At 38.0% G+C, this 27,042-nt stretch overlaps 1 protein-coding gene across 5 annotated transcripts in view; it reads left to right on the top strand.

The window, feature by feature from the left end:
• The first annotated feature begins 14,915 nt into the window (after positions 1–14,915).
• PHKA1 (phosphorylase kinase regulatory subunit alpha 1) overlaps positions 14,916–27,042 on the top strand; it is a 171,829-nt gene continuing 159,702 nt past the window's right edge. For 4 of the 5 annotated variants that reach the window (XM_070783779.1, XM_070783781.1, XM_070783782.1 and 1 more), the window contains exons 1-4: positions 14,917–15,324; positions 16,384–16,542; positions 23,382–23,429; positions 26,205–26,373. In XM_070783779.1, coding sequence (XP_070639880.1) covers positions 15,247–15,324; positions 16,384–16,542; positions 23,382–23,429; positions 26,205–26,373 — 454 coding nt within the window. In that variant the 5' untranslated portion in view covers positions 14,917–15,246. Of the gene's footprint in view, positions 15,325–16,383; positions 16,543–23,381; positions 23,430–26,204; positions 26,374–27,042 lie in introns of all 5 variants that reach the window. The other variant, XM_070783780.1, reaches the window with a different exon arrangement.

Genomic DNA, 27,042 nt, shown 5'->3' on the forward strand with positions numbered 1-27,042 from the left:
TTGTGAGCCACAAAGTCAAAGACTTTAGCATAGTCAATAAAGCAGAAGTAGATGTTTTTCTAGAATTCTCTTCCTTTCTCTATGATCCAATGGATATTGGCAATTTGATCTCTGGTTCCTTTGCCTTTTCTAAATCCAGCTTGTACATCTGAAAGTTCTCAGTTCACATACCGTTGAACTCTGACTTGGAGAATTTTGAGCATTACTTTACTAGGGTGTGAAACGAGTGCAATTGTGTGGTAGTTTGCATATTCTTTGGCATTGCCTTTCTTTGGGATTGGAATGAAAACTGACCTTTTTCAGTCCTGTGGCCACTTTTGAGTTTTCCATATTTGCTGGCATATTGAGTGCAGCACTTTCACAGCATCATCTTTTAGGATTTGAAATAGCTCAGCTGAAATTCCATCATCTCCACTAGCTTTGTTCGTCATGATGCTTTCTAAGGCCCACTTAAGCTGGCTCTAGGTAAGTGATCGCACCATCATGGTTATCTGGGTCATGAAGATCTTTTTGTATAATTCTTCTGCATATTCTTGCCACCTCTTAATCTCTGCTTCTGTTAGGTCCATGCCTTTTCTGTCCTTTATTAGGCACATCTTTACGTGAAATGTTCCCTTGGTATCTCTAATTTTCTTGAAGAGATCAATAGTCTTTCCCATTCTATTGTTTTCCTCTATTTCTTTGCACTGATCACTTTGGAAGGCTTTCTTATCTCTCCTTGCTATTCTTTGGAACTCTGCATCCAGATAGGTACAGCTTTCTTTTTCTCCTTTGCTTTTTGCTTCTCTTCCATTCTCAGCTATTTGTAAGGCCTCCTCAGACAACCATTTTACCTTTTTGCACTTCTTTTTCTTGGAGATGGTTTTGATCACCACCTCCTGTACAATGTTACAAACCTCTCTCCATAGTTCTTCAGTGATTCTGTCTATCAGATCTAATCCCTTGAATCTATTTGTCACTTCCACTATATAATCATAAGGGATTTGATTTAGGTCATACCTGAATGGTCTAGTGGTTTTCTCTATTTTTTTCAATTTAAACCAGTAGACCACTCAGGTATGACCTAAATCAAATCCCTTAGGATTATAAGTGACAAACAGACAGTTCATAAGTAGAAACAAAGAAATATTGAAATTTAGGAACTGATAAAGATGATATGTTAAATTAGTATAGAAAAGATAAACTATATATTAATAATTAATGATTGGGACCATCAGGTAGCCATTTGAAAAAGTAAAATGGTTTTATACTTAACACTGTACACTAGGGCAAACTGCAAATGAAAAAATGATTTGAACATAAAAAGTTAAATAATAAAAGAGCACTAGAAGAAAACTTGGGAGAATCTCTTTGTAACTTTGGAGTTTCAAGGAAAGCCTTTCTATGATTCAAGATCTAAATGCCATAGTAGACACCCTTGCATCTGATAAAACACCAACAACCCAACAGAATATGGGGAAAATTCATTAACAGACAAATAACAGGAAAGAAAATATAAATAGCCCTCAAAGATTCTTGTCCTATCTTATATAAGAAATGCAAAATATAATTACTGAGGTTTGTAATCACCCCCACAATTGAGAACACACTTTATTAGCAACATGTGGGAAATTATACACTCTCACACATTTCTAATGGAAATGCAAATTGATACTGCCCTGATAAAAGGCTATTTGTCTACATCTATTGAAACAAAAAGTACATTTTTCATTGAATCAGCAGTCTAACTTCTCAGTGTTTACCAATATACCTGAACATATATAAAATAAAATATTTACAAGATCATTAATTTCATCTTATTATAATAATACTTGGAAACAATCCAAGTATCTATCAACAGGGTACTGATTAAATAAGTTAAGGATCAATCTCACAAGGGGATATTATGACATACACAAGAACAAGGAAGATCTGTGTGCACTGATATGGAAAGATATTCAAGATAAGTGAAGAACATAAAGGTGCCAAACAGAATGTGTAGTATGCTATACAATGTAAGAAGGAGATAAAATAAGAGTATATATTCATAGTTACATAGAGAAATTCTGGAAAATATATGTTTATTGAGATTAACTGACTGGGGAAATAGGATGAATGGAAAAGATGGGAGAAAGGTATGAGCAAGAATTTTCACTTATTGTTGTTTGGGTTTTGAATCATATGAGTGTATTACTTATTCAAGATATGGCAAACAACAATTACAGATAAATATAAAATTCCAGATAATAATAACAAGATGAAAAAAAAAGTTTCTTCACTGGGTCGGTAAAGCAAGCTACAAACTTTGTCATGTTTCAAAGAACAGAAATACCAAATTATTTTGGATATGTTAAAACATTTTATAGTTAAATTTACACATTAAAAATTAAGAGCAGGGACTTTGCTGGTGGTCCAGGGGTTAATAATCTGCCTGCTAATGCAGGGGAGACTAGTTAGACCCCTGGTCTGGGAAGATACCACATGCTTCAAGGCAACTAAGCCCATGTACCACAACTACTGAAAGCTTGTATGCCCTAGGGCCCGTGCTCTTCAACAAGAGAAGCCGCCATGATAAGAAGCCCATGTACCACAGCAAAGAGAAGCTCCGACTTGCCACTACTAGAGAAAGCCCATGCACAACAACAAAGACCAAGCACAGCCAAAAATAAATAAAATTTTAAAAATTAAGGGCAGCCACTAAAAGAATATATATGCATACTATAGTTTCTAAGCCATCACAGGAAACAAAAAGGAATACAGAGTTATCAATCCAATAGTAGGAAAACAGTAAAAAAAGGAAAAAAAAGTGGCAAAAAGAAAATACAAAACAAAATGGTGCAAACAACTCTGCACATATGACAATCATAATACATTTAAACAGGTATAATTAACCAATAAAAAATCAGGTTTTCAAAATGAATGAGACACACACAAGGCTATTTCTTGCAGCATTACTTATAATATGAAAAGACTAGAAACAATCCAAATGGTCCATCAGTAGAGGTCTGGTACACCTACAAAATGAAGTACTGTAGTATAAAGCTTGAAAAAGAACTAAGAATATCTCTATATATTCTGATGGAGTGATCTACAAGACACAATATTCATTTTTTAAAAAAGCAAGATGGAAAAATGTATGCATAATATGATACCACCCACATAAGAAGGGAAGAGACAGAAATACCTATACATATACTTCTTCATATAAAAGGGAAAGATAAACCATAAAATAAAGAAATTGTTCACCCAAAAGAAGTAGAAAGGGATAGCATAAGACACAGAGATTAAAACTAGAATTCTTTGAGTATACTACTCTGTTTCATAGATTTGACTTTGAAACCATGTAAATATGTTACAAAATTGTGAAATTATTTTTTCTTAGAAAAAAGCAGCCCCTAAAAATCAAAAGCAAAATGAAACAAATGAATCCTGTATCCAAATGGTGACATAATAATAGAAAGGGACTTTAAAAACACAGGAACATTAATGTATATCCCTAACAAGATACATCTTAAGGTAAAGACAAAAATATCTACAAAAGAGTCAAAAACTCTTTGTAAGCAATTGTATTTTTGGTGGTATGGTACTGGTATTTTTATTCTGAAACTGTGGCCTGTATACTGTAGAATAAAGCAAGTAAATTATTATATTATTGTCTTGAGAATGAAGATATTTACTGTGGGAGAAGGGAGATATAGATTGTTGAGGAGAAGTAAAAATTCTATAGTTCTGAATTTAAATTTGAAGGATCATAATGTCCAGGGCCAATATTTTTATTTCCAAATACTGTTGCACATCAAAAAGAACAGGACTTCTGAAAGGAATGGTTGATTTCTAGTTTGAAAAATAGAAAATATACAAGTAGAATCTCCAATACCTTGAATTCTCAGAAAACAAGGAGGTTATCACAGACCACTAGGGTTGTGTCAAAAGGACGAGGGAACTAAAGATGGGACAATCTTAGCACCAGTAAGGAGAATAACTGTAGTGGATTAAAATATATCAAATGTTTTAATCCATGCTGTTGTTGTTGTTGTTCACTCACTAAGTTGTGTCTCACTTTTTGTGACCCTATGGACTGTAGCCCACCAGGCCCCTCTGTCCATGGGATTTCCCAGGCAAGAATACTGAAGTGGGTTGCCATTTCCTTTTCCAGGGGATCTTCCCAGACCAGGGACTGAACCTGCATCTCCTGCATTGACAGGCAGATTCTTTACCCCTGAGCCAACTGGGAAGCCCGTTTAAATCCATATGTTTATGATAATATGAAAAAAGTCACATTTGAAAAATTATAAATAATAAACTATTTATTTTGAAAGCTGATAAATAAAGGCATTTATCCTGCCTCTCTTATTCAAACGGTAACACTAGGTACCAAATAGTAGATGAGGGGAAGTTTCTTTTTATAAAAGAATTTCAGCTAATAAATGAATATGGAATGATAGAATATCTCTATTTTGCAACTCTTAATGAATAAATGGATTTAACAATAGAAAGGCAGCCAAACATTATGTGTCTCCTGATGGGAGAACTCCATGTGAGAGGTCTAGCCAAGAAAATCGAACTTAAATCTGATTAACCTCTAGAGTGAAACACTAATCTGTAGGAAATACAGAAGACAGATAATATGTTTTAAAAACGCCATGGGAATGTAATCATGTAGAGAAACTCTACAAGACAACTAGATTTCTTCAACAAATCACAGGGGAAAAGGAGAGATAAGAGGGAAAAACCTATGTGCTTAAAAGAGAATCAAACACCTAAGAGACACATAAACCAAATACAATGCATGGACCTTATTTGGATCCTGATTCATTTTCTCTCTCTCTCTCTCTCTCTCTCTCTGTCACACACACACACACACATTTATGAAACAGTTGAGAATTGGAACAAAGAAAGGATATTTGATGATATTAAGGAGTTGTAATTTTAAGTATAATAATAGTACTGTGGTTATATTGAATAAAGCCTTCATGTCTTTTACAAGTGTATAATATTTATGGAAGAAAGTATATGAATCTGAGATTTGCTTCAGAATATTATGGGAGAAAGAGAAGATGGGAGTATCTGTGACAGAAACAAGATTAACTATTAGTTGATAATTGTTGAATACAAGTGGTGGGTTTTATTGTATTATACATTCCTTTTTTGTAATAAAATGCTTTAAAATTTTGTCCATTAGGTCACAGAGGTATACAAAAATAAAGATATAATCAATCAATAAAGCTAAGAGCTGACTCTGGGAAAGAATAATAAAATAGACAAACTTCTGGGCCTACTTATTATATAAAAAAGAGAGAAGACACAAAGAAGTAAATCAGGAGTGCAAAGGTAGTTATGATTCAGATTTAGAAGACTTAAAAGTCAAAAGCAAAGTTTTACACAACTTTCTACTGATAAGGTTTGACTCCCAAAAGATACTTGGCAATATCTGGAGAGTTGTTGTCACAACCTAGGTGGCGGCGTGGGGCAAGGGGGTTGGGCAGGGGAGCACTACTGACATCTAGAGGCCAGGAATGCTGCTAAACATACAAAATGTAGAAGACAGCCCCCACAACCAAGAATCATCCAGCCCCAAATGTCAACAGTGCCGAGAGAAACGCTGACTTGGATTAAATTGGCAAGCTTCTAGGAAAGTATTAATTATCAACACTGACTGAAGAAGAAATTGAAATCTTTTCATAAATCTACCTGTTTCCAAAAGACAGCAAGTCACCAAGTTCTGCCAGATGAGTTCATCTGGCAGATGAGTTCTACCAAGACTTCAAGGAACACATGCTTTTCTTTCACATAAACAGTTTTAGAGAACAGAAAAGGTGGGAAACTACCAAATTCATTTCACAAACAAGCAAAATCTGGTTGCTGAAACCAAACAAGAACACCATAAAAATAAAAGATTATAGGCTGATATAATTTAAAAACGAAAGTGCAGAAATCGTAGAAATACATTAGTAAATTGAATCTAATGCATATTATGAGAATAGTTTCTCATGACAAATTGTGGTTTACCTTATGAATAAAAATATGGATCATCAAAAGGAAATCTATTGATGTAATTCACACACCAACCAAGTAGAGGAATAAACTGTATAACTTTTTCAATACATGCAGGAAAAGCAGCCAATGAAATTCAACTTTCATTCATAAGAATATTAATGATAAAATTCTAGGAAACCAAAGAGAGAAAGAAATTATTTTAAAGAGATAAATGGTATCTTCCAGAAACCTACTGCAGATATACTTAATGGTGAAATATCAGAATCAGTCCATTAAAGTCAGGAACAAGAAATGATAACCACCATCCCCACTGCTAAGCCCTAATAAGGCCTCTTGAAGGAGGTTGCCATTGGCTCTACTACAGAGCCACTGGGTGGGCGATACACAAACTGGAGAACAATTATACAAAAGAAGTTCTCACGCTTTTGTTAAAATTCTAGGCCCCACAACAGACTTCCCAACCTGAGGATCTGACAAAGGGACTGAGTATCCCCAGGGAATCTGACTTTGAAGGTCAGTGGGATTTGATTACAAAACTTTCACAGGACTGAGGAAACAGAGACTCTTGAAGGGCACAAACAGAACCTTGGGTGCACCAGGACCCAGGAGAAAGGAGCAGTGACCCCACAAGAGACTGAGCAAGACTTGCCCGTGAGTGTCCAGGAGTCTCCAGCAGAGGCATGGGTCAACAGTGGCCTGCTGTGGAGTCAGGGGCACTGACTACAACAGTCCTGGGAGCCACAGCATATGGGGAGTAAGTCCTTTTTGAAGGAGTTGCCATTAATGCCATTACCCCACCATAGTTTAGCCTCAGGCCATATTACAGGGAGGGAACACAGCCCCACCCATCAGCAAAAAATTGGATTAAAGACTTACTGAGCATGGCCTTGTCAACCAGAACAAGATCTAGTTTTCTCAACAGCCAATCCCCGCCCCCCACCATTAAGAAACTTCCACAAGCCTCTTAAGCTCCTCCATCAGAGGGCAGACAGAATGAAAACCACAATCACAGAAAACTAAACAAACTGATCACATGAACCACAACCTTGTCTAATTCAATGAAACTGTGAACCATGCCATGTAAGGCCACCCAAGATGGACAGGTTATGGTGTTCTAAATGTGTTCTAAAATGTAATCTAAAAATGTGTTCTAAAATGTGATCCACTAGAGAAGGGAATGACAAACTACATTGGCATTCTTGCCTTGATAATTCCATGAACAGAATGAAAAGGCAAAGGCAAAAAATTATGACACTGAAAGATGAACCCCCCCCCCCCCCCCCCGCCAACCACCACCAGATCGGTAGGTGTCCAATATGCTACTGGAGAAGAGCAGAGAAAGAAGGAATGAAGAATTTGAGCCAAAGCAGAGTCAAAGCCCATTTGTGGATGTGTCTGGTGGTGAAAGTAAAGTCCAATGCTATAAAGAACAATATTGCATAAGAGCTGGAATGTTAGGCCCATGAAACAAGGTAAATTGGATGTGGTCAAAAAGAAGATGGCAAAAATGAACATTGACATTTTAGGAATCAGTGAACCAAAATGGACAGGAATGAGCGAATCTACTTCAGATGACCATTGTATCTACTACTTTTGGCAAGAATCCCTTAGAAGAAATGAGAGCATGATCTCTGTTCATTTCCAAGGCAAACCATTCAACATCACAGAATTCCAAGTCTATGCCCCAACCACTAATGTGGAAGAAGCAGAAGTTGAATGGTTCTATGAAGACCTACAAGACCTTCTAGAATTAACACCCAAAAATATGTCCTTTTCATCATAGGGGACTGGAATGCAAAAGTAGGAAGTCAAGAGATACCTGGAATAACAGGCAAGTTTGGCCTTGGAGTACAAAATGAAGCAGATCAAAGGCTAACAGAGTTTTGCTAGAAGAATGTGCTGGTCATAGCAAACACCCTCTTCCAACAAGAGAAGAGATGACTCTACACTTGGACATCACTAGATGATCAATACAGAAATCAGATTGATTATATTCTTTGCAGCCAAAGATGGAGAGGCTATATACAGTCAGCGAAAACAAGGCCAGGAGTTGACTGTGGCTCAGATCATGAGCTCCTAATTGTAAAATTCAGACTTAAATTGAAGAAAGTAGGAAAACCACTAGGATATTTGGGTATGACCTAAATCAAATCCCTTATGATTATACAGTGGAAGTGACAAGTAAATTCAAGGGATTAGATCTGGTGGAGTACCTGAAGAACTATGGACAGAGGTCTGTAACATTGTACAGGAGGCAGTGATCAAAACTATACCCAAGAAAAAGAAAGTCAAAATGGCTATCTGAGGAGGCCTTACAAATAGCTGAGAAAAGAATAGAATCAAAAGGCAAAGGAGAAAAGGAAAGATATGCCCATCTGAATGCAGCATTCCAGAGAACAGCAAGGAGAGATAAGAAAGCCTTTTTGAGTGAACAATGCAAAGAAATAGAGGAAAACAATAGAATGAGAAAGACTAGAGATCTCTTCAAGAAAATTAGGGATACCAAGGGAACATTTCATGCAAAGATGGGCTCAATAAAGGACAGAAATGGTATGGACCTAACAGAAGCAGAGGAGATTAAGAAGAGGTGGCAAGAATACAGAAGAACTATACAAAAAAAGATCTTAATGACCTGGATAACCACAATGGTGTGATCCATTGGTGGCTCACCTAGAGCCAGACATCCTGGAATGTGAAGTCAAGTGGGCCTTAGAAAGCATCACAACGAACAAAGCTAGTGGAGGTGACGGAATTTCAGCTGAGCTATTTCAAATCCTAAAAGATGAAGCTGTTAAAGTGCTGCATTCAATATGCCAGCAAGTTTGGAAAACTCAGTGGCCACAGGACTGGAAAAGGTCAGTTTTCATTCCAATCCCAAAGAAAGGCAATGCCAAAGAATGCTCAAACTACTGTACAACTGCACTCATTTCACATGCTAGCAAAGTAATGCTCAAAATCCTTCAAGCTAGGCTTCAACAGTATGTGAACTGAGAACTTCCAGATGTACAAGCTGGATTTAGAAAAGACAGAGGAGCCAGAGACCAAATTGCCAACATCTGTTGGATCATAGAAAAAGCTAGAGAATTAAAAAAATAAATCTTCTGCTTCATTGACTATGCTAAAGCCTTTGACTGTGTGGATCACAACAAACTGTGGAAAATTCTTAAAGAGATGGGAATACCAGACCACCTGACCTGCCTCCTGAAAAATCTGTATGCAGGTCAAGAAGCAACAGGTAGAACCGGACATGAAAAAATGGGCTGCTTCAAAATTGGGAAAGGAGTATGTTAAGGTTGGATATTGTCACCCTGCTTTTTTAACTTATATGCAGAGTACATCATGCAAAATGTCGGGCTGGATGAAGCACAAGCTGGAATCAAGATTTCCAGGAGAAATATGAATAACCTCCTATATGCAGATGACACCAACCTTATGGCAGAAAGTGAAGAGGAATTAAAGAGCCTCTTGTTGAAAGTGAAAGAAGAGAGTGAAATAGCTGGCTTAAAACTCAATATTCAGAAAACTAACATCATGGCATCCAGTCCCATCACTTTATGGCAAATAGATGGAGAAACAATGGAAACAGTGACAGACTTAATTTTCTTGGGCTCCAAAATCACTGCAGATGGTGACTGTTACCATGAAATTAAAAGATGCTTGCTTCTTGGAAGAAAATAAATGACAAACCTAGACAGCACATTGAAAACAAAGACATTACTTTGCCTACAAAGGTCCATATAGTCAAAGCTCTGGTTTTTCCAGTAGTCATGTACCAATGTGAGAACTGGAGAATAAAAGAGGCTGAGTGCTGAAGAATTGGTGCCTTTGAACTGTGGTGCTGGAGAAGAATCTTAAGAGTCCCTTGGACTGCAAGGAGATCAAACCAGTCAATCCTCAAGTAAATCAACCCTGAATATTCACTGGAAGGACTGACACTGAAGCTCCAATATTAGGCCACATGATGAGAAGAATGGACTCATTGGAAAAGACCCTGATGCTGGGGAAGATTGAAGGCAGGAGGAGAAGGGAATGACAGAAGATGAGATGGTTGGATAACATCACTGACTCAATGGACATGAGTTTGAACAAACTCTGGGAGTTGATGAAGGACAGGGAAGCCTGACATGCTACAGTCCATGGGGTTGCAAAGAGTCAGACACGACTGAGTGACTTAACAACAACAATCTCCACCATAAGAGTTATAAAGATTGAAAGATAAACTCACAATTGTTACTATTTGCAAAATATATGACAGTGTATTTAGAAAATCCATAAACATAACCTTTAAACTAGTACACAGAGTAAGCTAAGATAGAAAGTAGATTTAAGGTAAACATAAAAATCGTTTTCCTATATATGATAATAACTTTTAACATATAATAGGCAAAAATCTTAATAGCAACAAAAACTATAAACTACCGAAAAATAAGGTTACAAAAAATAGAAGTCTTTCATGGAGAAAACTATAAAGTTTACTGAAAGAAAGAAAAAGTCTGAATAAATATACATTGTTTGTAGACATGAAAGCTAAATATTCTCAATATATTCATTCTCCCCAAATGAATCATAAATTCAGTACAATCTCAATAAGTCAGGATTTTTCTTAGAACCTGACCAGATTAATCTAAAGTTCTTAGGAAAGACTAAAGCTCAGGGATAGCCAAGGTGGTTCAACACTGGTGAAGGAATAGAGAAATAGATTAATGAAACAGATTAGTGATCCAGAAACAGACTCATGGGTACTTGACATGGCCTTTCAACTCAATGAGAAAGGAATACTCATTAAGTAGTATTAGTGCACTTAGCACTAACATTTAAGAAAACATTATAAAATTTCAATCTGAACCCATTTGTAAAAATAAATTATAGAGGAATTAAGAGAGCTATGGATCAAAAACAAAATAATTACAAAAATTACAATTAGGTATTACAAAAAACAATAATGTGTTGATGATCTTGAGGACAGGAAATTTTTATCAGTTTTTTAGTTCTGGCATAACAAATTACCACAAATGGGTGGTTTAAAACAACAGCAATTTATTCTCCTTGTTTGGAAGTCAGAAGTCCAATATCAAGATCTCAGCAAAGTTGGTTTATTCTGGAAGCTCTGAAGGAGGAACTGGTCTATGCTTCCCTCCTGGCTTCTTGCGGTCACTAGAAATCCTTGGTAATCCTTGGTTTGTAAACGCATCATTTCCATCTCTGCCTCTGTCTTCACAAGGCCTTCTCCTCCCTATGTGTCTTCTTTTCTTAGAAGGACACATGTCATTGGATTACTGCTCAGTAGGAAAACTGAGCATGATCTCATCTCCAGATCGTTAAATACATCTGCAAAGGCCCTTTATCCAAATAAGGTTTCATTCACAAGTTCTGGGTAAACATATCTTTTGTTGGGCCAACATTCAACTTATTATATAGGCTTTCTAAAATAAGACAAAAAGGAAGACTCATAAATTTGACTTCATTAAAACTAAAAGCTATATGAATAAAAAGATACCATAAATAATGTTAACAGAATACCACTTATGGAAATACATGTGCCTTATCTCTTTTGGATTTCTTTTTTTAAGTTAAAATACAGAATATGCAATTTTTTACAAAACAGTACAAATAGAGAAATGGCCAAGTATATGAATAGTTATTATCCAGATGAAATAAATAAACATAATATCACATAAATTAAATAAGCATAAAAAGATGTTCAAGGACATTGCTATCCAGGTAAATTGGACCTAAGGTAAGATACCATTTTACATCTATCTGACTGCCCAAAATAAAAATTTAATAATATCTTACATTGGTAAGGATGGGGGAAATGGAGGCTTTCGTATACTACTGGTGGATGCAGATCATTTAAATGGCTTTTTGGTTATATCAAAATTTTAAATGTCTATTTCCAAAACACCTGAATGCATTCACAAGAAGACATATATGTATGTTCACTGAAGTATTGTTTTCAAGAACTCTAACCTGGAAGAAAACTGAATGTTCATCAACAGAGGAAGGCCTACATAAACTGCGGTATATGAAGTAGAGCTCTATGTAATAACATAACTAGATCTTCATGACATAACTTTGGATGAATAAGGTATTCTGCACAACAGTGTACAATACTATACTGTATGAAAAGAATACACTGAAAACAATATTTTATATGCATTGCTGTGTGTGTGTGTGTGTGTGTGTGTGTGTGTGTGTGTAAATCCATAGGGAAAAATCTGAAATGATACAAACCAAACCCATAACAGTGGTTACCTTTGAGGAGGGAGATAAAGAGGACTGTGATTATGGGTTATAGACATGGGAACCTTATCTGTAATATTTAAATTTTTTCATAAAGACTGTGTTTATATTTTTTTTAAAAATTTAAAGAGAGTGAATGGGAAACAATAGAAAGAAGGCAGTGTGTGAACTACTTTGTTCAAGAAATTTAATAACAAAAGGTTTATTATTAATAATAAGAGAATAACTAAGCAAACTGGAACATCTACCAGAGCGAAGATTAATGTAGACAATTAACATAAAATGGAAAACATTTATAAAATGTGAAGTTGAAAAAAGTTTGGATTTTTTAAAATTAGTATGATTAAAACTTTCAGGTAATACAAGGAAGCAACAATAAAATATTCCCAGGAACTTGAAAATAAATGTTTTTCAAAAGTTAAACTATAGGGATTTCCCTGGTGGTCCAGTGGCTAAGACTCTGCACTCTCAGTACAGAGGGACTGGGTTTGATCCCTGGTCAGGGAGCTAGATCCCACATGGTACCATTATATACTAATGAAATTAAGTATATAAATGATATTTTTAATGTACAGTGAATCAAATGGAAAAAATCACCTTCAAGAAACATGGCTTCCAGATAAGCAAGACTTGACTATAAATTGATTGGAAGAATATGTCAGTGAACCATGGAAGCACAGAAAAGGGAGAGTCAGCGAAGCCAACATAGACCAGACTTGTTAATTATTAATCTTCATGTGCCTTAGTTTCTCCATCTCTAAAACCAGGTTACTCATAATATTTACTTCATAGGGTTATTGTATAACACAAAATAGCACTTGTAAGGAGTGAAGCTTATACATTATGAAAGGGAGGGAATGTGGTGGTCAGGCTAATATGCACTGTCACTGTTCTATTAACAGTTAGGATCCCGATTTTAACACATCAGTCTCTCATGAGGTAATCGGCATGATCAGCCTCCTGAGTCTGACCTGTTCAGGGACACTGAGGAGATCAAGTTTCCCAGACGGAAAGGCCCACCCTGGAAAGCACCAAGGTAAATGCCATTCAATAAGGCATCTTGGTAACCAGACAGTTACCTTTCTTGGTTACACACTACCTTTGGCTTTTCTAATTTATTTATACTTCTGCAAAACTTGGTGGGGAGGGTGGTCTATGCAGTAAGAATAAAAAGACTAGAAAAAATAAGCTAAATATTAACAGGTGGTTGTGTGAAGGAATTGTGGGTGATTTGCTTTACTTTTCTATACTTTCCAAATTTTCTTTAGTGAACATATATTACTTCAATATTTTAAAAATATTTTTAAAGGATGATGAGGTGAAGAAAAACAGAGGGCAGTAGCTTCAAGGAGATAAGCGACAGACCAAGAGTAAGATGTCAGGGAGTTAGGACCAGACCAGGGCAGTATTCTTTTTTCCAAAATGAAGTAGCTCTCCCTGGAAAGACTTTTTCTTCTCACGTGTACCTGAGCTATGAAGTAGCTGTTATTTTCCAGTCACGGGAGGGTTTGATTAGCCTGTGAATGCAATGGAAACTATTTGCTTGAGAATTCTATCACTGCGACTAACTATATCACTGATTGGCGTTGAACCTGAAAGTTCTAGACCTGAGTTCCTGAACATTTCCTCCCTCCTTCTTCATCATCATTACCAAATATTTGCTAGTCACCTCCTAGGTGCCTGATTTTACGCTAATTTGGGCATGGGTGAAGGTCGGGGGGAGCTTACTAGGAAAGACTATGTTCCAGTATAAAATAAAAATTAAATTTAAAAAAAGATAAACGAAAATGCAAAATCACTGTGGCCTAGGTGAGGTGGCTAGGGAAGGTTAGAGTCACAGATTTTCAGAGTTGGACCTGAAAGGTCAGTCGGTCTAATTCTCTTAGCCCGCGATTCAAAGAGCAGGTGGTACTTAAGCCTTGACTTTAAAGACTTGCAGGGTCTGAGTCAGAGATCAAGATGTGGAGGTTGGTCAGTAAACAAAGGGAGCAAAAGTCCTGGGGCCGGACCCCGAGCGGGGTGCGGACCGATTACCCTGCGGCCAGTGATCTGCATTACCTACAGGTTTCTTTTCTAGCTTCCCTTTCTGCCTTTATTTTCAGGCTGAGTCTTTGTTGCCTCCGCCTTGTGACCTACGTTTGCACGAGGGAGCCTTCCAAAGCCATTATACAATCTCCTCCGGCTCCTCTTGGGCCAATTCCCTCCTGGGGCACTCGTTTCCTAAAAGCACACTACTGCCCTCTTCCTTCCCCAGCGCGCCGATTCGCCGCTTTCTGGGGAATAAAGTACCTTTGGGAGTTGTTTCTTTTTGGGTTTGGATCGGAGTAAGGAGTTTAATCTGAGCTTTGAGTCAAAGGGATAAAATATAATAAAGACCCGGAAATTCCAATTCTTTAGACCTTGAACGCAAACGATCGTTCTTTCCTTTCAGGTTTGAAGTTACCGTGGGTTTCGAAAGCTAGGCGGGCAGAAAAACAGCTTCCCTGACATCCTGTGTGCGCAGCAAGTGTGGACAACTGAAATAGCCATCTGAGGTGTTTCGAAAATAAACTCATGATAGCACATTGCCTACGGTGACACATTCTCCGCTGCGGGGCGGACAGGGTCGCCGGGGGGCGGGGCGAGTCCGGGTGTCGCGCGCAGCTGCTGGGATCCTGCGGCGCCAGCCCCGCCTCCCGCTTGCGTCTCGCGAAAGGTGGAGGCGGAGCCGCGGCCGGTGACCTGAAGCTCTGGGCCGCTGCGGCCTTCAGTCTCGCCGAGTGGAGCGGAGGATGCAGGAGCCACCCGCGGAGGCCAGACCCGCTTAAGGGAGGCGGCGAGCGGCGCCAGAGGCACTTCGGCTGGGCGCTACAGTGCAGGAGGCACGCACGGGCGCGGAGGAGTGGTGGCCCCCTGGAGGCCGCAGTGGCCTGGCACTCGGGCTTCCCACACTGAGGGCGGAGCTGCGTTGGCACCTCCTTTCTTGGAAGATCGTGGGCCCCTGTGGCACTCTGGCCAGTCCTCTGAGGGGATTGGAAACCCAGCACGATGAGGAGTCGGAGTAACTCCGGGGTCCGGCTAGACGGCTATGCTAGGCTGGTGCATCAGACCATCCTGTGCCATCAGGTAAGTGAATGGGTGTCGCCTGTGATCACCGAGGATGTGCAGTGTGATAACCTGAATGGAGACCCTGGGTGTACCCGTGTGTGTGTGTGTGTGTGTGTGTGTGTGTGTGTGTGTGTGTGTGTGTGTGTGTATTTTGCAGGTTCTCCCGCCCCCTAGCTGGGGAGGCCGTAAAGGACCCTGAAGCAAAGAGGTGTTGGGACCAGAACAGAACCCGAATCAGGGACCATTAGCCAGGAGTCCTGAGCTGGAGCTTCTAAGCTCCCCTCCCCGTGCCCCCGCGTCCCCCATATCACAGCTAGGTTCCAGGGGTCAGAGTTGTATGATGCTTTGAAGCTTGTTTATGGATACCGACCCCGACCGGGCCCCAGGCCTGGGAGCCCTCTCCTTCCCCTCCGCCGAAGAAAAAAGAAGTAGAGGAACTTTTAGCCATCTTTAGACTGTTGTGAAGCAGAAGCCAATGGCAACCCACTCCAGTGTTCTTGCCTGGAAAATCCCATGGACGGAGGAGTCTGGCAGGCTGCAGTCCATGGGGTCGCTAAGAGTTGGACACGACTGAGCGACTTCACTTTCCCTTTTCACTTTCATGCACTGGAGAAGGAAATGGCGACCCGCTCCAGTGTTCTTGCCTGGAGAATCTCAGGGACGAGGTAGCCTGGTGGGCTACCGTCTTCGGAGTCGCACAGAGTCGGACACGACTGAAGCGACTTAGCAGCAGCAGCAGACTGTTGTGAAGATCTGAAGTACCGGTGTACTTCATTATAGTTTTTCTACTCTTTTAATGCTGCTTTTTCATTGATAAGTTCATTCTTTCTAACTGGAAAGTTAAAACATCTCCTTTCTTTTAAGAATTCCCACATTTCAGACTGGTAAGGCTTCAGCCAGATCTTTCCCCTTATTCAAGATAGCATTTGTTTGCACTTGGTCAGAAGAGATTATAAAACTCAGGAGTGGGGACATAGAAGAAAAACCAAAGTCCCTCAGTACCCATTTGATACACTCTGTTTCCTCATATTAACACCCTATGGTTACCTGCCTGTCCCCTTTTTCTTGCCCTTACAGAACCCAGTGACTGGCTTACTTCCAGCCAGCTATGACCAGAAAGATGCCTGGGTCCGGGATAATGTGTACAGCATCTTGGCTGTGTGGGGTTTGGGCCTGGCCTATCGGAAGAATGCAGACCGAGATGAGGATAAGGCAAAAGCCTATGAACTGGAACAGGTACTCAATAAAAATACAAAACTCTGGAACTGTGGGGCAGGAGTGGCAGAGACAGAAGTAATTGTAGTCCACAGGAACTTAGAGACGTGTTTTGCTTTTCTCCCTCCTTCTTCACCTTGCTGAAATTACACTCCATAAAGCTTTCCTGTATTGTACTGATTTTTTTTTTTTTTTTGCAGTGGAAACATGAAACTTGCTGATTCAGGGAGAGAGGGCAGTCCGTTCTGTCACAGTGGCAAATCCTATCCTCAGATCTTTGCTAAAATTTGTAATCCTCTTTCCAAGTAAATGTATTTTGTAATCTCCAGCATATTTATTGTCATTGAGAGGAATATTTGGAGGCAGGTATCTACTATTTTACTTCCTTTTCTGAAAAAGGTAGATGGTATTTATATGAAGGTATGGAGAAGGAAATGGCAACCCACTCCAGTATTCTTGCTTAGAGAATCCCATGGACAGAGGAGCCTGGCAGGCTATAGTTCATGGGGTTGCAAGAGTCGGACACAACTTAGCCACCACCACCACCACCACCATATGAGGGTAACTGATATAAATTAGCAGACTTTCCCAACTAGACACAAGTAAAGACTTTGTTGATTTTTATACCTTAAGCTACTGTTTCAGAGTCTGTTGTGTGTCCTCACCCCCATATCCACCCCAACCCTTTGGGGTAAAAAAAGGTCAGATTCAGCAGATACTTTTAAGCCAACTTTTAAGGCCTTTCCCAGAGTAAAAAAAAAAAATCCTCTATAGAACTATTAATATTTAGAAACAGGATGCTGTGTCCTCTTGAATGACCAAGAAAATAATATTCTGGACTACATGGGACTCTCAATGTTAAGATACTCTGCTGTCAGTTGTAAGGTATATGTGAATTCTTTTCCATTAGGGGAAAAGATTCTCTCCACATCAGCCATTTTCTCAAGAGGTCTCCCTAAAGTTAGGCAATCTGAACTCTGGTCTTCATCTGTAAATCAGAATATTGAGATTTGGTTGTTTTTAAGGACACTAACATATTGTGGGGTTCTAGTCCTTGGCAGTAGGAAAGAGTCACTGTGTAGTCCTCTACAATAGCAAGTACCTCTTATTCCCTCAAGCCATAATTGAGAGGTACTTTGGTCCACTGAAAAAAGCTCTTGGAGTTTTTTCTCTAACCCAGGAAGTACAGATCAATATTTCTGTGACTTATAGAAGACATACATAACCATTGTGAGAATTTGGAAAATATGGAGTGTTAAAAAAAATCTGTAATGCTACTGCCCTCCCCCATCCTATGTCCTACTCTGTTTTGCTATTTCAATCTCAGTATTTTGTTTGTTATGTTTTGCTAGAATTTTATATTAGTGGAACAATAACTAAGATTTTATACCCAGTATGATTTGACAGATTTCTTTTTCAATACTGTTGGAAGAAATCTGTGTCTGAACAGTCATTCTACAAAGCTGACATTTTTCCTCATGTGTCCCAGGAAGAAAATATTTAACAGAGGAAGAGGGAAAAATGAACAAGACATTGTTCATTCTAAAATTTTAATGTTCTGTTAAGCAGTTTTTCACACAGCACAAAAATATTTTCTATACCACCACAATGATAACCTTGGAATAACTAAAAAACATTATAGCAATAGGAAACATCTTTTAAAAAGAAACATTTCTCTGAGAATTCTAAAATTTCTACAAACTTTTATTATGAATTAAAACAGATTGTATTATTAAGTCTCATTAATTTTTTTCCTCAAACCTGACTCGGTTCATTTAGACTGGGGATCAGAAAAACCATCTCTGTAAAGGCCAGATAGTAAATATTTTTGGCATTGTGGCTCATGTGTAGTCTCAACCCAACTACTCAGCTCTTCCACTACTATGCAAAAGCAACCAGAGGCAATACATAAATGAATAAGCATGATTATGTTCCAAAAAGTTCTATTTACAAAAGCAGGCCATGAGCTAGATTTTCCCCAACTACACATGAATGGTTTTAAACTCTGGCTGTGGATTGGAATGACTTGAGAAACTTTTAAGAAATACCCTTACTGGACCTCACCCTAGAACAACTTAGATAAATCTCTAGCCCCAGGGGAATCACTATTAGAGAAAAAACTGCCTTGTTAATTCTAAAGTGCAGCCAGGGATAATCACTGATCTATGGCTAATAAATGAGCATAAGTGAAATCAAATATAGTAAATTCATAGATTAAATTCACATCTACTGTCAACTTTCCATTACTGTGTGGATTTTCCCAAACCACTGATTGTTAATCATTTCTACCCTTCTAACTCTTACCTAGGTTTCTCTCTGAGAAATAATGTCAAAGAACTAAGGAAAATTCTGGATGAAAAGGGGACAAGAACTTAGGTGACTATCCATCCTACATTGAGAATAGAAGTATGTACATATATGTTTTTACAAATGCTGTTTCTCTTAATCACACAGATATAAATTCACACCCATAAAAATAAATAGGCACACAAATAGAGTTAGCTCTTTGGCTGCCCCCAGCTGAAAAACTTCTTCCTCAGTTTTATTCTCTTTGTGTATTCTCTCATTTTTGTCTCATGGCTTTAACTGTTGCCTTTATGAGAATGACTTCCAAAGCTTCATCTTTAACTTTAACCTCACTTCAGTTTCAATACCAGATTTTCATTTTGTCTTCTGGTCAGTTGCACCTGAATATATCATGGTTTCTCAAAATCAGCAGGTCTGATACCTCAGCTTCCCTACTAAAAACAAACAAAATAGACTACTAAACAACAAAAACTCACCAAATGTCCTTTTTTTCTTATTGGTGTCCTCATTCAACCAGTCACCTGGACAACCTTACTTCGAACATTTCCATAGTGTGCTCCATGGAACACTAGATTGACTAAGTTTGGAGCTATGTTAAACAGCAGGCTTCTTTACTCTCTAATTTCTCCAAGCCTTTAATATACTGATGTGCATTTTGAATCTAAGACAGGGATATATATTTACAGTCTTTCTAGAATTTCCTGGACTAGTGCTGGTTTGATTCCTGGGTTGGGAAGTTCCCCTGGAGAAGGGATAGGCTACCCAGTCCAGAATTCTTGGGCTTACCTGGTGGCTCAGACAGTAAAGAATCCACCTGTAGTGTGGGGGACCTGGGTTCGATCCCTGGGTTGGGAAGATTCCCTGGAGGAGGACATGGCAACCCACTCCAGTATTCTTACCTGGAGAATTCCCATGGACAGAGGAGCCTGGCGGGCTACAGTCTGTGGGGTCGCAAAGAGTTGGACATGACGGACACTGAGCCGACTAAGCACAGCACAGTGTTCTATAGTGTTTGAAAAGGGCTTCCGTTATGGTGATTTTTGATTTGTCTCTTTTGCCTTTTGATACATGAAGATCAAAGTCTGTTAATTCTTACATTTTTCTTGACTCCATCCCCTCCTTTCTATTCCCTGCTGCCTCAGCCTTAGTTTAAACCTTGATCACTTAACACTTTTGTGAAAACAACATATAAATTGTCTATTTTCATTCTCAGCAATCTTTCTGTAGCTCTCATTTCCCTACAAGTAAAATCCAAATGTTTTGGATTGATAGTCAAGAGTCTTTAGGGTTTGGTCCTAGGCTGCTTTTTCAATATTATATCATGCTGGTCCCCTGCATTCTACCCCCAGTTCCAGCCAGGTTGGTATCTTCATTACCCCTCTACCAGTCCCTTGCTGAAAATGTCTGACATATGTGTAAAAACTTCATTGTACTGTGTGTGTGTGTGTGTGTGTGTGTGTGTTAGTCGCTCAGTCATGTATGACTCTTTGCTATCCCATGGACTTTAGCCTGCCAGGCTCCTCTGTCCATGGAATTTTCCAGGCATGAATTCTGGAGTGGGTAGCCATTCCCTTCTCCAGTAGCTCTTTTCAACCCAGGGATTGAATCCAGTTTTCCTGCATTGTGAGCAGATTCTTCACCGTCTGAGCCACCAAGGAAGCCATGCTTTCCCATAATTACTAGTATTTTATTCCCATAACATCCTGTGAGTTAAGTATCATTTTCCCTAATTTACAGGGGAAGGGACTGACATAGGGAGATGAAGTTGGCATTTGGTGGTACCATGAATACTACCTGGGTCTTATGACTTCAGATTCAGTCCTTTTGAATTTTTCCTCCCTCCTTCAGGGAAGCCATAGACATTTCCATCTCCAGATTATTTTATGAGCTGTTTCTTCACCTGTGAAGCCTGATGTCAATCCTACATTTTCTGTGGTTCTTCTATTCACAGACTTCTCAATTTTACAGTGATCACTTCTTTCTCAGGACTGTTTTCTTGGAACTTCTAAACCACTTATGGTCAATGCCATTCAACATGTTCAGTTTTTCATTCAACAAACCTTGTGTAATTGTTATGTGCCAAGCCCTGCAATAGATATAAAAATTAAATGGAACAAAATGTTTATATTTAAATCTCAACTTTTTAACTTATAAATTTACAGAAAATATTAGAAATTGTAAAATAAACATATTTGTATGTACTCTTTAAGATTCACTAGTTTTTAACGTGTTGTCATACTTGCATCCCCTCCATAAACATGCACATACAGGTGCACAGCTTTTTTTCTTGGTGAGCCATTTGAGAGTTACTTGCACACATGAAATATGTATTTTTAAAAGTATAGTCTGCGTAATCCATTAATTTAAAAGTTTATTTCTGAATCTGTCTGCCTCTTTTTCTTAAGAAGTTCATAGCCTAATTGGAGGTGGGGAGATGTATAAACATAGTTACAGCACATTAGGACAGATAATGTAGGTACTGTATATAGGAGATAAGTACACAGTTCTGCAGGAACACACAGCTGGAAAGTCTAATTTCCCTTGAACAAGGCAAGAAAGGATTCATAGAGGAGTTGGATTTTTAAGGATAAGCCAGAATTGTCATGTAGACTATATTTGTAGTTTACAGTTTTTCTTTTTGTAGTTTCGTATTTTTAAAAAGTATATCTATCCTGTCTCCGTTTTCTTTATGTTTTACAAAGCCTGATAGAGGCTCATGTGTATCTGATTGTATTTATATCAGTCAGTTCACAAGCACATAGATCCATATCCTCAAAAAAGATAAATTAGACGATGTCATTTGGTCTGATTAGAAGCCCTAGTGTACGTATAAACATGTATAATTAATGCCAGCTAGTGCACCTGAATCAGGGAATGGGCAGTTTAGGGGAATACAAAATATAGATACTTCTCTTCATTCTTAACCATTCCATGCTTCTTATTAATTTTATCCTGACTTGGAATTTGAAAAAAATGGCTGAGAGTGGCCATTCCAGGAGGACAAAAGTGGATGGCAATCAGGACTCCTCCACTGCATCTATAATTCCCCAGACTTATTTAAATTAAAGAAAATATTTGTGGTAGTAGCAGGATTGCATAGTAAAGAGAGTTGAAAGAATGGGATAAAAAATCTGTGAGTATGTTAGTGACCTGTAGAAGAGAATTCAGAATCAAAGTCACCCCGCAGAGTAAGCAGGCTGTGTTTAATACTGTCTAAAACAGTATAATAAAGGATAATCTCTTCCATTAGGATCGAAGTAATAGAGATTTTCTGGTAGAGGTTGCATTGTTTCACTACTTTGTAACAAATGCTTCATGCTTTAAAGGATGACAAGATCACACACTGCCTATTTGTTCTCTCTATCATTCTCTTTATTTCTTCCCTTGGACCATTGGTAGACAGAAATTACTTAAGGAAAGGAACTCTGCCAAGAAAACACTTTATTTTACCCTCAGTAAAAGATTTAAGAAAGAATTGAAACATAACTTAATAGGTTCTTATCTTTTTCATGCCTACAGCTTGTAGTCCCATCTGAATATTTTGAAGGAATAGCAGAATAGTGCAGCTCCTAAGTATTAGGTTAGTTTTCAGAGGTGTCCTGAAGCCACCTCTGAGACAGCATTCCTTGGAGTAACCTGCTTGTATTTCTTCTGGACTGGGGAACAGAAAGCTTAGAGAAATGGAGAAGCTCTGTGACGCTGTATTCTTCCAAAACATACTGCCTATCCATGCCAGTGTTGATGGACCCTTCTGGTGTCATGTAGTATAACAAGTATATTGTTACTATACTATAATTAAATAAACTTATTATATTATTACTATATTTATTATGCTAACTAGTATAGTATAACTAGTATCATATATTATTACTATACTATATTATAAATAAATACAATTATTACTATATTATACCAACTACCATAGTATATAATTGGTAATCAGAATTTTGGAGGGTTATGATTAGAACACTAACCACTTTAGAAATTGTCAAGCCCTAGTAAGAGAATAGTGATGACTTGAGACTTAAGTTTGGGCTTTTTTTCAGGGCAAGAGGGTTGAGTTGCACTAACAATTCTCGTTTACAATTATTCTGAAGTTTATTTATTCTTTAAGAGAAATGTCCAGATAATATTTCTATGGGCTCTTGAAGATAAGTCTTGGCTAGTTTAGAAAAAAAAATAAAAGTGATGATGTTGGCTTTTCTAGGACATAGGATATGTTTTAAATACCCTCATAGCGTTATGATTTTTGAGCTAACTTGCCCATTTTTTTCCAGGTGGAATGTCCTCTAATAGGATAGTTGACTTAGTTTTACACAAACCTGTTGGAGCTTGTATTTTTTTTAACTTGAAGGAGTCACCAACTGCAGGTTTCAGTTCCACTTTTAGCTGCAATCTGCTCTTCTGTGTACCTATAAAGTAAATGCCATGTAAATAGGAACCCAGGATAAGGTTACTTGTTCTCAAAAGGTCATGTACCAACTGCAGTTGCTGAGTAAGTGTTCCTGCATCTAGGGATGTTTATAACAGCTTGTTTCCATTTATTTCTGCAGAGTGTAGTGAAGCTGATGAGGGGACTGCTGCACTGCATGATTAGACAGGTATGTCATTGTTAATGCACCCTCTCCAATAAAAGCACATGATAATTTATATATATATATATATATATATATATATATACACACACACACACACGTATATACGGTTTATTTTTTTTCAATTTCACAAATAGTACATACTAATTTTAGAAAATCTGTATAATTGAGGAGGGAAATGTCACCCATGATTTCACCATCCAGTTACCACTGAAGTATTGTCTTCCAGTCTTTTCCCCCTCCTCTACAAATGATTTCTTTTATATATTTCATCAGTACTGTACATGCAATTATGTATATTGAGTAAAAAGTGATGCAGGTCTCTAAACTCCTCTGAAACCCTTGAGACCAAATAAATTTCACAATTCAGAATTTTTCAGATTTTAAAAGGTAGTACTGGACATGGAACGACAGACTGGTTCCAAATAGGAAAAGGAGTACGTCAAGGCTGTATATTGTCACCCTGCTTATTTAACTTATATGCAGAGTACATCATGCAAAATGTCAGGCTGGACAAAGCACAAGCTGGAATCAAGATTGCCAAGAGAAATATCAATGACCTCAGATATGCAGATGACACCACCCTTATGGCAGAAAGTAAAGAGGAACTAAAAAGCCTCTTGATGAAAACGAAAGAGAAGAGTGAAAAAGTTGGTTTAAAGCTCAACATTCAGAAAACGAAGATCATGGCAACTGTTCCCATCACTTCATGGGAAATAGATGGGGAAACAGTGGAAACAGTGTCAGACTTTATTTTTCTGGGCTCCAAAATCACTGCAGATGGTGACTTCAGCCATGAAATTAAAAGACGCTTACTCCTTAGAAGGAAAGTTATGACCCACCTAGATAGCATATTCAAAAGCAGAGACATTACTTTGCCAACAAAGGTCCGTCTAGTCAAGGCTATGGTTTTTCCTGTGGTCATGTGTGGATGTGAGAGTTGGACTGTGAAGAAAGCTGAGTGCCAAAGAATTGATACTTTTAAACTGTGGTGTTGGAGAAGACTCTTGAGAGTCCCTTGGACTGCAAGGAGATCCAACCTGTCCATCCTAAAGGAGATCAGTCCTGGGTGTTCTTTGCAAGGAATGATGCTGAAGCTGAAACTCCAGTTCTTTGGCCACCTCATGCGAAGAGTTGACTCATTGGAAAAGACTCTGATGCTGGGAGGGATTGGGGGCAGGAGGAGAAGGGGACGACAGAGGATGAGATGGCTGGATGGTATCACCGACTCGATGGACGTGAGTTTGGGTGAACTTCGGGAGTTGGTGATGGACAAGGAGGCCTTGCGTGCTGCAATTCATGGGGTCGCAAAGAGTCGGACATGACTGAGTGACTGAACGGAACAGTATATATACCATATATTATGTTATGCCCTCAGAAAATCCAAATATCACTCTATAGTCAGAAACATTAGACTCTCTATAGGAAAACATGCATTTTTCACAATAAGTGGAATTAATAAAAACTCCAAATAGTCCCATGTTAGTTTGAATCAGATGTTGCCACCAAATGAATTTTGATACAAAACTTAGGGGGAAAAAACATTTTGGAAATGTTTTAGATTTTAGAATTGGAGATAAGGGGCCAAGAATTTATATCTTCTAGAATTAATTTGCATTTTCCTGATCTTGAGTCAAGTTGAACATCCTTTCATGTGGGGGTTGAAAATTCGTATTTTGTCTTCTATTAATTGCCTTTTAGGTCCTTTGCCTCTTTCTCTTTCAGGCTGTCTCTATCTTGCCTATTTGAGGAGTGCCTCTCCATGATGGATATTAATCCTTTGTCACATGCACTGCAAATATTTTTAGCAGTGTCTGGTTTATCTTTTGGGTTTGCTTATGATATTTTTCCCATTCAAAAGTGTCTCACTAAAAGAAAGTATTTTATTTTTATCCTAGGAGTTCTTTACACGTGTTATACTCATTGACTCTGAACTGATTTTCTTGACCTAAGAATACATTTTATTAGAAGGAGAAATTGAGGCCCAGATTAATAAAATGACCATCCCGAGGCACCAAAAAGTCTAAAGTAAAAAGAAATCAAGTCCAGACTTCTGAACTTGATCAGTGATCTCTCTACTGGATTGTTTCACACCCATGATTTTTTTCATTCTTTGCTACTTTTTAATTTTTTGCATTTTAGATATTTGTATTTTCCACCTTACCAAATAGGTTTAAAGTCACTAATTTCTTGGACTATATTTAAAGATATGATAGTTACTATCATATATCAGATGCACACGTAATCAAATAGAAATTTCAGGTAATAAGTCTTTCATTTGTCCCTTGCACAATGTCTCTTTTCTGACCTTGGTTCCAGCTTTCTTTCATGTTTTTTCTTTGTCATTCCATGAGTCTCTCCCCAGCTCCTTTTATTACTCCTTCAAAATATATCTTCTTGGTTCTACTTTACCTCAAAATGTCTACCTCTGTTTCAGGAACAAATGTATCTTTTTTACAACTCAATTATCTCTTACTAAGCTGTTCTCACTCAATCTCTCTGCATCTCAGTTTTTATCTACAAAACAGCAAAACAACCATCTGAAGAGTGAAAGAGAGGTGATGAATAGGAAATAGCTGAGTTCGATGGATATTATTTTCTAATTAAATTGTTTAAATTGAAAAATAATGACAGCAGGGGGAAAGGGGTAACAATGCATTTTAAATATTCACAGTTGCCTGAAGGCCAAATGGAGTGATGTATGTCAGAGTACTATTGAAGTATGGCATATGGGTTGATTTTCCTTCATACCCTTCTTTTTACTGTTTCTGTTTTCTTCAGGTGGATAAAGTAGAATCCTTCAAGTATAGTCAGAGTACCAAGGATAGCCTCCATGCCAAGTACAACACCAAAACCTGTGCCACTGTAGTGGGTGATGATCAGTGGGGACACCTGCAGTTGGATGCTACCTCTGTGTACCTGCTCTTCTTAGCACAAATGACTGCCTCAGGTCAGTACAAGGACAGAAATACAGGAATCACTGAGTGTGGAGCACTTGCCCTGGCACATGTGGCTTCTCCAAAGGTGTTGTCCAGAAAACAACATGGATGTTTACACTGCTCAAAGATACACATTGGAAATATAATATTTTGTAAATTTTATACAGAGAAACTCTCTAAAGTATAGTTAGCACAAGTATGGACTACTCATTAATATATATTTTTAATTGAGAACCAGGAAATCTGGGATTTTCTTTAGACAGGTATTTTTATGTCTTTTATTAATCCCCAGATATTATAAAATGGGAAAGAAGGACTAAGGTTTATTGCTTATTAGTATTAACATCACCTACTTTGTACTACTCTTTATGAATGGATTATATACAAGGCATCTGTCTATAGGCATCTAATTTATATTAAGAGAATTAACTTTGGAATCAGAATTCAATGTTTTCTATTATTGAATAACACACCCTGTTCAGATGGCTTTTTTAATCATTTTAGATGTTTTACTAGAAAAGAAAATTATAACAACCAACATACTTTCCTTTTATTTCTCTTAAATTAGGGAGGACTAAGAATCTGATTACATTCAGTTTATAAATTAAATAGGACTTTACAAGATCTTCCTGAGTAAATGCATGTACTTCTCACAATACCACATCTTTGACATTTCAGTT

Source organism: Bos indicus, chromosome X (genome assembly GCF_029378745.1).
Source record: "Bos indicus isolate NIAB-ARS_2022 breed Sahiwal x Tharparkar chromosome X, NIAB-ARS_B.indTharparkar_mat_pri_1.0, whole genome shotgun sequence".
Classification (NCBI taxonomy): Eukaryota; Metazoa; Chordata; class Mammalia; order Artiodactyla; family Bovidae; genus Bos; species Bos indicus.